This window comes from Charadrius vociferus, unplaced genomic scaffold (assembly GCF_000708025.1).
Source record: "Charadrius vociferus isolate BGI_N301 unplaced genomic scaffold, ASM70802v2 scaffold88, whole genome shotgun sequence".
Classification (NCBI taxonomy): Eukaryota; Metazoa; Chordata; class Aves; order Charadriiformes; family Charadriidae; genus Charadrius; species Charadrius vociferus.
In genome coordinates this window covers 2,246,665-2,262,043 of record NW_009649619.1, presented here as the reverse complement: position 1 = coordinate 2,262,043, position 15,379 = coordinate 2,246,665, and the positions used below count along the sequence as shown (strand labels likewise).

General features: G+C 40.6%; 1 protein-coding gene across 1 annotated transcript in view; it reads right to left on the bottom strand.

Moving 5' to 3' along the window:
- Positions 1-15,379, bottom strand: part of ABLIM2 (actin binding LIM protein family, member 2) — a 116,875-nt gene that overhangs the window by 94,000 nt on the left and 7,496 nt on the right. Inside the window, exon 2 of the mRNA XM_009890525.1 lies at positions 14,154-14,297. Within this exon, the coding sequence (XP_009888827.1) occupies positions 14,154-14,297 (144 nt within the window). The remainder of the gene's footprint in view (positions 1-14,153; positions 14,298-15,379) is intronic.

Below are 15,379 nucleotides of genomic sequence, written 5' to 3'. Positions count from 1 at the left end.
TTTTTCCGATCAGATCTTGCATTTAGCTGATAAACATCACTCACCAAGCATGAATTGGAGGGATCCCCAGAACCATCTGCTCCTGGCAAAAGCAGAGTTTTTAATCCCATCTGTCAATTTATATTTTCTAAGCTAAATCTATAGGAATCTGAAGTTGATTAGCCAAAGCCTTTGAGACTTTTCAGGAGCTTTCCCCATTGCACCCGGGATGGAGCTAGGCTGACATTTTGACAACATACAAGATGGGAAAGGAGAGATACAACAGTCTGGCTGAAGTTGTACAGAAGTAGACAGAGATGTAGAAGGTGACCCTCATCCATGTTGACCAGGATCGTTGAAAACAGAGTTAAATCGGTTTACAAGGAGAACTAGAATTCAAAATGGTGATTCTGCTTCTGTGCCGACTACTACTTTACTCTAAGTTATAACATCAAGCTTGTTACTACGTACTTCTGTTCCTGGGGATGCGCACGTAGGGAAGCAGTTCCAGCAGCAAACGGTGCTTATAGTCAAACGAAGCTGAACAGACGACCGTGGCAGTGTCACTACTCGCACGCAGCACACAGACGAAGAGTGGGAATGTGGCTTACTGAATCTGGGTTGCATGTGGAAAACACTGCAGAGCTGTTCAGTGCCTCGGTCCCAAAATAGCAGAGGTAGCTAAATGCTTAAAGTTCAAGACTGAGGTTTCTGCTTAAGTACCTGAGAGTCCACAGGCACTTTGGGTTTTAAATGTAAAGCCTCCTAAATGTAAAGCCTCCTAACTCACACCAAAGCCTGTCTGCAATGCCAGAATCAGTCATCTTGCATCTAAACTATGAAAAATGAGTCCAGCAGGCATGCTCAAGGCATGAAAAAAACACATACTCACAGCACAGAAACCCCAAGAAAGCACAGGATCCTGAACATTAAAAAACACATCCAATCACCCACCCTTTTTTAATCGTCTTTCTCAGTAGTTACGGGTGACAGCACAGGAAGCCTGGGCTCAAGGCCCTCTTTAAAACCTGAGTGGGCATTTAAATCCTGATCTTTCTCCCTAGAGATGGCCCCAACCACTAAGTGACAGAAAATAACAATCATGCTGAAACTGTATTAGTATATGACCAAGAACTGAAGAACCATGGGTTAAATAACCTTTCTTGTAAACCAAATAATTCCAATTATATTGCATTTGTCATGAACAACAACTATGGATCAGATGATTTATCTTGCAATATATTGTTCATCTGCTTTATCCCACAGGCTTAACACAATCACTTTAATATTTTTCTTTCTCACCCTTGCTCTAATTCTTACTAAGGACATGCTTTTTGAACAGACTTTTCAAAACTATGGCGTGACTTGCTGGATATCATGAGTTTCTTTCAGTCTATGCATTTCAGCTAGTTATGTACTGGTGTGACAGAAGCACAAATCAAGTATGGATTTAAGATGATGCTGAGCAGCATGCTAAGCTGATACTAACAATACACCACAGCAGTTCTAAATTGTATCATAGAGTGCTTAAACTTGCAGAGTGGATCATAAGAGAAAAAAGCTAAAGGACGTAACTGGGTTTCTGAAGCGAGCAGGGAGGGGTTATGTTCCTGTAGAACATTTCTTTATGCCAGCAGCGGCACATCTTACTGCCGTGCACCTAAACAAAGCCACCAAGAATCACCTTGAGCTGCAGGGCACGCACCGACCTGCACGTTTTGGTCTGTGCCATCCAAGGAGGACCTGGAGCTGGGCTTCCATAACAAGAGGAAGATGAGGAGTTGATGGTGTACCCACAAATTATCTGCCACTGCTCTGTCGTGCACTCTTGCCACTGCTCCCCTGCTAAAACGAGCGGTAAGCATGAGCAAATCTATAAGTTTTTACTGCTGACGTGTGTCCTTAAGGGAGGCCAGGCAGGCCCTGTCCCACAGCTGCTAACAGGGCCCTGGTGGGAGGCTGAGGGCAGGTGGGTCGGTGACAGCCCTGCCACTGGTGTTTGATGGGACCCTGTCTAACCCCAGAGGTATATGCCTTCCTCTCTGCTATCACCAAGGTTACAATTACCATGGCTCCTTGGGTATTACTCCAAAGGAATTCGCACTAATGCACTCAACCCTGGCTTCTCAGAAAACCCTGCAGTGAAACTGTTCACCCGAAGAGGGACAGAAAAACGAGCTATTTGGACTTCAAAATAAAAGCTGAGCTCGGCCTCTAATCAGGCCCCTTTCTGCATTGCCATCACTTCAGCCTCCCTGCAAAGAGTGGCTAAATTCAGGGAGGAGGAACACAAATTGCTCCATGTTCATCTGAACAGCAGAATGAAGACTAAGAATTGTTTTCTACCTAAGTTGTTATAACACCTGTTACTGTACTTTCCAATTAACAGCCTGACAGTCACAACAGGTACACTGCAAGCGAACTGCATGCCAAAGTAATGGGTGGCTTCTGGTGGTTTTTACTACACACCACACTAGGGTGACACTCATACAAGAAATGCAAGACATAAAGAGGACCATGAGAAGGACAAACAACGCACCAACATACTTGCTCCACAGCACGGAGTCAACGATTTCATTCCTGCAAAGAGCTATTTCAAGACATACGACTTTCTAGATAAAGTAAGTGCTGTAAATCTCACCTACCTGTAGTTCTAGAGCTATAGGTAGGATAGAAAAAATTAACAGGATAAGATTGTAATTGGATAATTGGCCAAGGGGGAGCTTACGGTGGTTTGTGAAGAAGGGGGAAGCACAGTCCCAGGAAGTCTATTAGTACAGCTGATTAACAACTACGGGAAACACCAATAGGAATAATGTTCTTGCTACAACAAAGCAGACCCATGGCAATGAACTGCGCTAATGACTCAAAGTCCATAGGCATTATCAGCTCAGAGGGGGATCTGGACAGAAGAAGAGCTGGACACCTTGAGCCATGGGGAAGGGATTTACTTTAAATGCACAAGGTGAAACGTCTTCCATTCAAACAGGAGAAACAAAAAATTCCCTTCTGAGTGGCATAAGAAAAGAAAGACTTGTAAATATGGGTAATCACAGGACAACTACAAGTCATTAATGTTTTGAAGTAATAAGAAAGGATGCACTGGGCCAAGCAGGTCCCACAGAGCTAGCTGGTACTAACAACAGGAAACCTTGTGAGCCCTCATCTAGCGCATAGCGCAAAACTTGCTCGGTTATTTCCACAAAAGACTGATCCACAGGAGAGGAGAGCAGGGCTATCAGGATGACCTCCAGAATGAATGGCCACTTCAAGAGACAAGCAGAACTTGGCTTGTTTAGCCTGACAAAAAAACCCCAAACAACTAATACCTCAACATATCTCTGCGATTTAAACAGAGCGAGTCAAAGAAAAGATGAACAGCTATTGAAATACAATGAGAGTGCTGTCACAACAAGAAGTGAGGAAACCCTGGCCATGAATAAGTGGAGGCTGTAAATTAATAGAAATGTTTCTAACCACCACAGGAAAGAGGTTGTAGAACAGCATCCCAGTAAGAACGAAAAAAGATGGAAAAAAAGGCCTCAGATCTCTATAGCTTTGGAATGAAGTCTGAGCAATATTAAAAAGGGATTATGAAATATAAAATACTAGCCTAAAGAGATGGTCTTTTAAAGGATAATGAGAGAGAGATCATAGAACCATAAAAAGCATCAAATGTGAGACAAGTTTGGATGAAATTAGAAAAAAAATATTTCTTTTTAAATTTCTTAGGGTTTGGGTACCTTAAACCCAATACCATCCATAAAATATAAGTATCTGCATTCAAAAACACAGTTCTGTTTAATGCTTCTGCTTAATTAAGCAGATGCATCTGTCGTCCTCCATAAAATCAGTACTTCACAAACGTTACAATATAACAAATACCCGAACAGTTTTATTCAACTGTTGCCTGATACTGCACAAAATTTCAAGTCCTCAAATTCTCTGGTTATAGTACAAAACGCATGGGAAATAAGGAAAGAAGCTCTCTTTTTCACTGACAGTACTACTTTCTGCGTAATTCAGTAGTAAACTGACATCTAAACAGGTTATAATATAAATTCATTTGCAACCAATTAGATTCGTAACAAATTGAATTGAGACTAGTGGCCGACATGCTTATTCTTCTTCATTTGATAACCTCTTCCGCTCAGCAAGGCTATTAAATCTCCTGATGTACGTCAGTATGACTACTGATTCAGCTCAGTGCAAGAACATTTTTATGACAGAGGATTATAATTTTCTTGAATATTTCTTTCATAAAGCCAGCCACTTTTATGTCACTAAAAACATAACTTGTGAGGATTTTAGCTGAAGCAATCTTACATGTGCCATATTAAAGAAAAATATTTTTTCCATTACAGCTTTTAAATGAAAACTAGCTTTTCATGCACAAACGTTAGGTGCATTGTAAAATATTTCTTCAGAGAAAAAAGCTGGGATAAAAAGATTTCAAAGAGACATAGCCATCACACAACTTTTTATCTGTATCAGTGATACCCCTTTTGATATAGGTTTTCAGTGCTTTAGCATTCCAAGAGGTTTCAAAAATAATTTGTATCATACCTCGATGCCACATTTGGCCCCTTAATCTCAACTCTTGTCAATGGTCATTAGTTCTTCTAGAGTTCCTTTCAAACTGATTAGCTATAAGCAAAACTCCTAAGGAAAAGAGTCCATTAATTCATTTTTTTGGCACAGAAAACCGAGCAGGGTAGGCTTTTGGCCCTTTCTTTCCATCTTGGTTTAGTACATGCCCGTAACAGAGACCACGTACGTGACAGTTCACAGAGGTGCCACCCTACACAAAGTCTTTGTATTTATTCATGAACAAAGAAAAATCTAGCTCATATGTGAATTTGGAGCACAGGAGGGAGTCTCTGTGGTTATACCCTCCCTCTTACCCACTGACTGCAGGATGGGGAAAGTCACAGCTTTTCCAGAAGCCAAATCCTCCTCCCCTGCTCCTCACAGCATCACTCCACCACCAGCTAAGCTCCACCAGCCACAACTCGAGTCACAAACACTCACGTGCTCCTGTACTCTTTGAACCATCTGGTATGATTTAACTTGACACCCAGCTGACCAGAGGAGAACACTGGGATTCCAGTTAAATAATTGGCTTGGAGATTAAAATAGTCTCAATTTAAAGCTAAGAAGAGTAGCTATGAAAACAGATCCATTAGCCATCCCCTGGGTGAGATGCTGTGCCCCTTGCCTGCTACTTACAGGGACAGAGACACTGCCCAGCTGAGATGATCCTGCACACCTGCAGAGACAAGAAATCAGGGAAGGGAAAGCTGGAGGAAGTCTAGGGAGCATGTTTGAAGGCAACTACCAGATCTTACTCTCCTAGAAGAGGAAATCAGTGTTATGTCACAGATCCACTCCTACCCAACACTTGTCATCCAAAATGAGTATCTGGAGGTAGGGTTATTTAAAACCTAGAAACAGTTTCCAACCATTACTGACGTTCATCTTAGTGAAATGAGAAAAGCACTGCAAACATAGCACTTATGATAATGAAGGGACTAACACAGAGTAACTCACCTGCTCGTCTTGGTATTACCCTGCGCATCGAGGCAATGCCCCATGCAGAACAATTATGAGCTTTAGGAGTAATTTTTAAATAGTGAATAAATAAGTGTTTGTCTCCACTTATGGTATTTGGCAGCAAGCCAATACCTGGACATGCTGTGGGACTTGAGGTGGAAGATACCCACACCCTTTCTGAGGAGGGTACCTCAAGATGGCTTCTCTGACAACTCAGTAATTCCACTCATTAAGATGTTTTGCAGTTACCTGACACCAAAATACCTCAAGTAGATATAAGGGGTTCCTCTGCTTGCTCAGAAACAGGCCACTCTTTCTCCCAGCCCAGTGTCTGTAACAGCACCTGGAGCACTGTCGCTTACGCTGTGTGATTTCACAGGCAATCTAACTCCATAATGCTTTGTTGCCTACAGCCTATAAAAATAAAGAGCAGCAACAGCAATTAATTAATGCGCTTTAAGCACGTTGCTAGCCTGCTATTGTATGTCATCAGCATTCCATTTGCACTGTATGAATATAAAATGCATCTCTATTTTCCTTGCTGGCAAATGAGCCTACTAAAAGTAGATTAGTTTTTTGGCTGTGTGCTGGGCCTGAAAATCAGCTGTGTCCTGAGAGGCTCAAGGGATGCTATGCTCACTGTGCTGCTACAGCAGGTTATAACAACAAAATGCACTGGTCTTGTCATTCAAACAGTGCTGGTTTGCTTTCAGCCTGCCAGACAACGAAGCATTTTGCTTATCAACCTGCAACTGCATGTATGAAGTCTGGGTTTTTTCTCCCATTTGTCGTCTGAGGTAAGCAACAAGGTGTGAATCCAACACAGGAGAGAGAGGCAGAGACCCTGAAAATGAAAGAAGGAACAAAGACCCATTCGTAATGTTGTTATGGAGCAAACGAGAAAAAGAACTTTGCTTGCTCAGAGCTAAATAAAAGTTCTCTTCCTCAGCACTGCTGAGTATTTTCCTCCATCTCTGAGATGGACACTGGTGGGTAAGATCCCAAGAATGACACATAGTATGTTGTTGACATAATTCTCTTTAGGCAGCTAAAGTGCATGTGCTCATACACCGTTGATGCGTTCTATGAGCCCATTTTCCAAACACCCACGATTATATCTGGAACATTTATCCTGGCCACTCCACCTGCGAAAAGCAATGGCAAACACCTGACAAACTTCCATCGCTACGGCTTTGACTTAACTTCAAACTGATCTGCAATTAATCTGAAGCAGCCTAAGCCTGTTTCCAGAAGGTAACTGTCACTGTGATACTCCTTCTGACACGTTCACTGGTGTGGATGAGTCCAAGTAAGCTTTCCAGGTAAGCTTTTCACAAAGGTTTTGGGGAAGTCTTCCCCAACCGGAGTTTCCTGACCATGCAAAATCTGCATGGGAATGTCATCTCACTCACCCTCTTGGACAATTCACACCTGAAATTTCTGTCTATAGGTGAGGCAGCAGCAAGACAGAAGGAACATTGCGATGGTATATAATCCAATCACTCTTCCTAGGCAGGATTGATTATATCTAAGTCTTTCCAAGCAGGTGTCCATGAAATCAAGAATACTCAAGCCTGTCAGTCACTAGCAGCATTTTAGCTCTAATATCTGAAATACCAGCTGTAATCTCAGGGACAAGAACCTCACTTCATTTTGTTACGATCCAGACAAACAAAAATAAGAGTATGCAGCATGAAGAAAGTCTGGGGCAGACCTGCTGGCCCCTGTCCCAGCTCCCGACCCGGCACCGCACGAAGGCAGACAGTTCTGCCAGAGGAAAACCAGACCAACTTTCTGGAGTGGGTAAGAGACAGAGAACCGTGGGCTATATCTTATCTGTCTTACAACACTTCAGCATGCATGCGCAGCATGGATAAAGCTATAAAGGATATAGCATAAAGCACATCTACACAAGCTCTCTGCTAGACTGGCCATGATACCCACAAATTAATTTGTGGAGTACACACTTCAGTGCAGCAGACCCCTTAAAGATTCAGAATGCTTTTATGAGACTGACAAAACATTAATGACTCGGGCGAGTCATTAAAAAGGAGAGTTTGGGGAGTTTCCTGTACACTATAGAACTTGACTCCTATGATTGATGGGAACTATGCATCTAGTAATTTTTGCATTAGAAAGTGGATTTCCATTTCCCTTCTGGAAAGCAGAATTACCCAGTAGCTTAAAGACAGTGTTACAGCACTATAAAAGCTCTCCTATGGCACTAAGGGTGAGAGAGATCCTCACAACACTATATACATGGCTGTTCCAAGCCACTGAAACAACCCCCAGGGAAACTGGAAAAGTTGTCTGGTTTATATTGATTTATTATCTTAAGGAATCAATCTGGCTATTTAAAATTTACAAGCATACTTAAAGAGATTTAAGAAACATAGCAATGTGCTTTAATCCATTTTCAACCTAATAGCGTCTTAAGTATTTATGATAAAATACTGCTGTCGTTTGCCAAACTAATTAAAACAGTTTCCTTTTTTAAAAAAAAAAACCAACAAAAAAACAACAAAACAAACGTGTAAAGCAACAACATTAAATGTTTTCTGATTTTTCATAATGATGCTTTGGGTGCCAGTTACAGGTTTGCAAATTAAGTGCTTGCTCTGACTATGCACAGATATGGCAGATGGTCTTGTGTTAATGAGTCGCAGAAAGCAGGAGGTGGAATAACACCACTGTGGCAGTGATGAATTTTACGCAACAACTCTCTCCAGCTCTCCATGCAGGCTTCACATCACCTTCGTGCCTCGAAACACCCAGTAACTACTCCACCATGCTGGCTGTATCCCTGCTGTATCCCCATGGACGGAAAGTTCCCCTGCCTAACAGCATTCTTGCACTGACATTTTTTGCGTGCAGAAAAAACTTTACCCTAAGAAGGCAACTTGAGTAATTCAAAAGAATTACAGGCTTTTCACGGGGGTGACACTGTCTAATGTGGGCTGCAATTATCTATGCTCAAAACTGCCTTATCTGAATAATAACTTTACTGCCTGCAAAGCTTATGTTTCCATCCAAAACTTTAACGAACATCAGGCATAATTTTCAAATGCATTCAATTTTGTTGAACTCTACTTTGATTTCAACCAGGGTGAGTTTTACTACTCCCCATTTATGTCTCTGTCTAAATCTACCTCAGCATTCCCAGCATGGTTATGCACCTCTCCCAGGTAGCTCTTCCCAGTGAGGAACCAGCCTTCCACAATGCAAACATCTTCTGCATGTGGCTGCATCTGTAGTTTGGATCGTCCCCCAAAAATTTCAGCAATTACCTCTTTGAAAATCCTGTCCATGTTTTTAATGAGCACTTAACTTTCTAGCCTAAATTATCAGTCTTTGGACTGGAAGGATATAAATAAGGATAAAAGCAAGGCAATGAAAAGACTAAAGAAAACTGTATTTGTCTATAGTAAGAAGGTAAAAAGCAGAGGCATTATATAATATCCTGAGTATAAAAACTAGAGTAAGCATGTATAGATTTACTATGCCCTAAAAACCTAAACCCCAAGAAACTTTGTGTCTTTCCATGAGATAAATCAAGTTGGAAACCAGAAATAACAGAAGAATGGCTTCCTGCGGTGGATAGATGGATGGAGAGATAGACAGACAGATAGATAACCTTTATTGCAATGTTAGGAAGATATTCCTTTACCAATACTCTTAACTTTGAATCCTCCCCTGTCCCTTTCCCACACTTTACTCATATTATGTAAATTCATGAAAGAAACTCTTAACTTCAACACTCAGGATGAAATATATGCCATGAAGTAAAGCTTTGGGTAAAGTGCTGATGTGATTGGTATACAACCAAGACACGACGGGCTGCAGAAAGTTCTTCATGAATCCAAAGAAAGGTTGCAACTAACAAGGAAGTCATCAAAGCAACAGAAAAACTAACAATCGCTCAATGATCGTGAAAGTTCACTGATGAAAATTGTTTTCATGCTTAAATTACTAACTTGCTTTTAGAAGGTTAGTGATTAATGATTTTTAAAGTTTAAGTTTAAAAATCTCAAAACCGCAACATAGAACCATTGGCCACTGCATTAAATCCCTTTTGCACAAGCAAAAGCAATTATAATTGTTGTTATTATTATGATTATTTCAATTAAATAAAATATTAAGTTAACGTGACATTGGTAAGTCAGCCCCAATCCTACCACACTGTTCAAGCCAGATTCAATACGACAGTATTGCGTGGAAAGCATAGTTTTTCCTATTAGAGTGAGTTTATGTGACCTGGGACCGCAAACTCCTAAAGTTTTCAGGAAGCGATGGGCACGTTGCTGAGAGTGCCTGATGACCACGAGCATTCCCAGTGCATCAGATACCACACATGCCCTCAACCACTACTGCTTGGCCAAAAGTTGGGACTCAGAAATTTTACTAGTGAGCTTCCCGTAAATGACTCCCATTCTGAAACGTGAAACCCTGTAGCTATGTCCAAATGCGAGTCCCTCAGATTGCACAGCACAGCTTTTAACATATTTATATCCTAGCAGATGCATTTGATCTAACAAACAAATCAGTCCTATTACTAAGTTACTCGATGTTTTCAACCTTTTCACCAAAAATTCCGTGTTAGCCCTTCCCATTAACATGGCTTCACAACAAATGAAACCACTCCGGGTTGTGTTGTATGTTCTACTGAAAAAATTGTATAAAGTGATATATCCAGCCCAGGGCTTTTTCAGAATTCCCAGGAAAATGGAGTTCCACAAGAATCAGAAACACTGACCCACAGAACCAAACACCCAACTCCAGCTGAAGATGTGATGTGTTCTAACAGGTTAAGTAAACAAATAGATGAAAATTCATGGGGGAAAAAGTATACTTGAAACTGCTAGCCGTGCTACCATGGAAGACTCCATGTGCGACCTCCACAGCAAGACAGCAATCCAGGGAATTTTGATTAGGTGTAAAACAAGACAGACACACACATAGCAAAGCTGCTATAGCACAATGGTCATGTTTTTAAATCTGTGGCTCAGATTGCAAGCTTACCTCATTTCATCAAGCCCAAACCAGTAAAGGACAAAGATATGAGTTACAGTTCTTCTCATATACAAGTTATCTTGTACAAAGAACAGCTTTTTGCAGGTCTGCATGGATTTTTCCCATTTAACTAGGATGGAGGCTGCAGGATTTTTGCATGCAAATAGATTTGCAAACATACTATGGATTGTCTGTCATTTGGTCTGCTAGAGTGACTATATAAAATACTGTAAAGCGTAGTTTATGATTTTATATAAAGCTATAGTAATCAAACTATCCAGACTACCTAGAAACATTGGGCTTTGATTCACACTTCCAATATTTCCTGAATACTGTATTTGACATAGGTTACTGCTACTTTGGAAATGTCAGGATGCTATCACATCACAGAAGAAGAAATACTTGACAAACACTGCTAAAACAAGGTAATTTCTATCTTTATGAAAGATCAAAGAGGCTATCCAGGATAACATAATTGCAGCACCTACGTTTCTCATGTCTACAATTCTACATTCGTCTGTGTCTCTGCTGGCTCACCAAATTATGCTGTTGCAATTGAGCTCCAAGTGAGTATTTGTCCAATACCATAAACTCTATGAGAAGCAGTCCTGACCTGACAGACATCCTCAGAACGAACTAGATAATACAATTTGTTTTAATTTGATAGTCTGAGTCATCAATATTGTATCACCTTCTGTCATTTTCCATGGTCCTTTCATTACAGCGGTAAGAAATAATAAGAGAATCCGCAAACATGGGAACCAAAGCCCTTGCAGCCTAACAAATAAAATGTTTGCCTTATATTTCAAAGGTATCTACTTCTATTATAACTGCATTTTCATTAAAGCTGATTAAAATGGGAGATATTTTCAAGTAAAGACTGAGTAAAAATTTGAAGTGAGACTAGATGGCACATTCCCTACCGCCTTTTACTAGCAGATTAGATGCGCACCTTAACAAGAAATAACATATACAACTAGATATGCGTCCAAACCTTATTTATAATTCCTATTTACCTCCATAAGTCCTATTAAACTTTGATACTGAGCAAAACTAGCAGATGTTCACAGTGCTGCTATAAATTTTTTTAATCTGGATGTGCATCTCACCACTTTGGATAAGAACAAGAATCAGTCAGCACTTGATTATTTGATTTTTAAAACTTAGATTTCTTTAGACACATTACCCGGGGAATTCAGGAAGAATTGGGTGGGCATGAGTGGCTCTATACTGACCATCCTTGGGTTTGCACAGTTATATAATTTAATTTAAATACAAAAGGTGCCTACATACTTGCTGTTACCATTCTGAAATTCACAGTCCTCACAGGAATAATCAAACAGCAGAAAGGCAATGTAGAAACTACCTTTCTACCTATAAAATAAATTAAGCAATTCAATGTTTATGCCTCCCAAAACCTCATAATTTTATCCAATCCTATCAAATAAAGGGTTTCACATATCACACATATTCAAAAAAGTTAAGTGTGACTTCCAGCATAGTATCACTTGTCACCGATCAACTCATTTAAACAGACCTCAAATACCTGTAGACACCCTCTCAAGAGATGGTCATTCGTACTTCTTCACAGGCTTTTTGTCAGTTTGTGGTTCCCATCACCATACCCATGTAAATACTGTGAGAAGGGACATAATTTTCGGCAGTTTTACAAGTGTCTAAGGTTTTCTGATGAAGGCTATGAGATGGTTTAATATGGAAGCAGTCAACCTAAGCTGGCAGGCAGCTCAGCAGGGCAAAGCAGCCAGCCCACACGTGGGATTATCTGTCCTGGGACTGTCCTGCGGCTGCGCTGGGTGCTGGACACGCAGCCCCTTTCGAGGTGCTATCTTTGGCTGATGAGGTGAGAGGGGGCAAATTGCATCGCTGAGTACCATCCACATAAACGCACCACAGGGAGGAGTCAACTGTAAGGTAAATATACTCCCAGGATCATCACCCTGCCCATGCACAACAGTCCAGCAGCATGACAAGAAAAGGGGTTCTGAACAGGGGTCGTGGCACAAACCTTTCCTCCACGGCTGAAAGGAGGTAAGTGGTCAACTGAGCAGGAGAACTGAGTACCTTTTTTTTTTTGCTAAATCCTAACACATTAACTATATTTTTTCATCCTTTGCTTTGAGCACATGATTAAATCCTGAAAACACATTTGCCTAACCTGATTTTTTCCCCTTTATGTTAGCTAGTGAAATGTATGTTCGGTGCTCTGTTCTGTTCCCAAGCTCTTCTCACATAACAATGTGGTAAATCCACACTAGAAAGCAACTTATGCTTCTTAAGTACAAATAAAACCCAGAAACAAAACAAAAACAGACACCAGAAGGGTGCCAGCGAATTGATGGAAACCCTTGAAAAGTGATAAAAGGAATGATGGCATTTAAATAATGGGGGGGGGGAGGAACTAACCAACCATGTGCGCAAACTTAGCACTTAGCAAAATGATTAGTAAAGGGGAATATAAGTACTCCAAGAGCCCTGACACCAAGAAGCCGTTTAACCACACGTCTCTGACACTTTCTCCTGTGCCAGCTGAGTGTGATGGGTGGCTGACAGACACTACACTGCTTCTTGCCGTTAACATAGTGGGGTTTTTTTCTCACTTTATCCAAGATCTGCCTGAAGTGAACAAACTCCCCCTTATCTCTTACAGACAGGTATGGGTAACACAGCTTCTACAGTACATTCTTCGTCTTCTTCTGCACGGGGGTGGGGAAAAAAGCCTCCGCACTGCCTAAATTCAGGATCAGTGATAGTTTCAGAATCTGCTTGCTGCGTTTGGGGGTGACCTGGCAACTTCTAAAAGGAGGTGCCCTATGAAATGAAGATGTGGATGTACAATTTCGTCTGGTTCCTCCCCGAAGGACTTGTCACTGTTTTCTCACAGCAGATCTGTATAAAAGGGGGCTTGGATTTCATCAAGATGATGACATGGAGCCCATATCAGTATGTTACCCAGACTTCATGCAGGAGACAAGACTCCTGAATAACAAATTAGCTGCTCTCTTCCCGACTTAGGTCTGAAAAACTAGTTTGATACTAAAATTTGTCATAAGAAAAGGTGGTTTTAGAAGCGTTTGAAAGATATATGTATGTATGTGTATGTACAAATATATACAGGTGTATGTATGGAGCAGAGCAAGTAGTTCCCCCCAAAAAATGGAAGAGCACAGAGGGTCCCACTGGGGTTCAAACATCACAGTCAAACACAAGAGAGTCAGAACAGATGTGGCCATGGCCGACCCCGTGGCATGCATTAGAAAGCTAGGAAAGGGATAATCTCCGAGTTTCTTTGTATATGTTAATTCTCTCCTAACCCCGCACTGTGTTTCACTACCAGTTCTCTCAACGTGTTCTTCTTCATGTCCCAACTCTACAGTAAAATCCATGGGTTTATATCCATTCAAATCATACTCCACTTGTATGATTTAGGATGTTTACAGTCTTACAGTAAGCAGTCATATAGAGTTTAAAGTAAATCCTTTCAGGCACAGACTGTACTGTAAAATATGTTTGTGCAGTTTCCAGGACCATGAAGTCACACGCCCAGTGCTAATGCCCTCCTCACAGGAACAGCTGTCACAAACAACACTTACCTTTGCAAACAAAGCACTTAATATGGAAATATTTGTTCTGAACTCTCAAAACTTCTCCTTTGCACGGGTTTCCACAGTTATGGCAGAGAATTGCAGTACTTGATGGCTTCTCCAGTTGGCTATGTACAGCCTGTGGTTGTGAAACTGCAGGGGAAAACAAAAGATAGAGCATTTTAAAGGCCATCAGACGCATCTTCTGTAAGATGCACAAATAATGACAATTAACACCTGGAACAAACCAGGTCAAGCAGATTAAACAGTTTTAACTTCTGGTATTGGCCAGCACAGGAGAAAAGATCTCCTAAATGAGCTGAGCCAAGCTTCTCATTTCATAACTTTCAAAACTCATGCCTGCAAACACTTCAAACATAAACGAGAACTGCTTATACAGGAAAGAATCCCCATGATCAAGTCTTGAGAGTCTCTGCCTGAATTTCAAAAAATGCTTTGTCACATTTTGTCTTCAAGAAGTCAAAGACAACAGAGAAAAGCTATTGGTTTTATCCAAAATACATTAATGGGATTTAGTAACTATTACACCGTGAGCTACTGATCTTTAAAGTTCAAGGTAATTGCCTTATTAACTGATTTTAAGATAGAAAGAAGTTTCTGTAGAGGTTTTGAGTTCATACTTTCAAAAGACTGACATCTCTGTAAATACCATGTATGTCTCGTCATTAACCAAAGGTTTCTGTCATTTTGTAAGAAAACTATGATTCCAAGAGATTAGGTTTGTCTAGGTTAGTAAAATATTAAGTGAATTAAAAATTTGCTGCCATCTGGTGATGCAAATTAGAAACTGCATTTATTTGGCTGTTGATAATAATAATATAAATTGGCATCCCAATGTGTTATGTGGAACAGGTGAGGTATGACCTTATTGTTGCAGTTCTGCTGCAGGACCTGCATCAATTTTTTATTGTAGCGTACTTAGGAGTCTAGAGAGCAAACATCAAGGCAGTTAATTATAAAGGGGCTGTACTATAACTCAATAGACTTGACTTTTTATTCCTATGTGAAGGAGAGCTAGTAACAGGAAAACATATCAAACATTTTAAGTAAATCACATATTTAATGATGTTCTTCTGTAATGTGGCATGCTTATTCCAAGGTTGGATTGTTTATTTCAAAGTGATTGAATTTTTTTTCAATTTTAGTTTCAAAATAAACTCACCAAACAACCAGCCAAGATAGAGCAACCTCTCATAGGCAAATACACTAAGTAT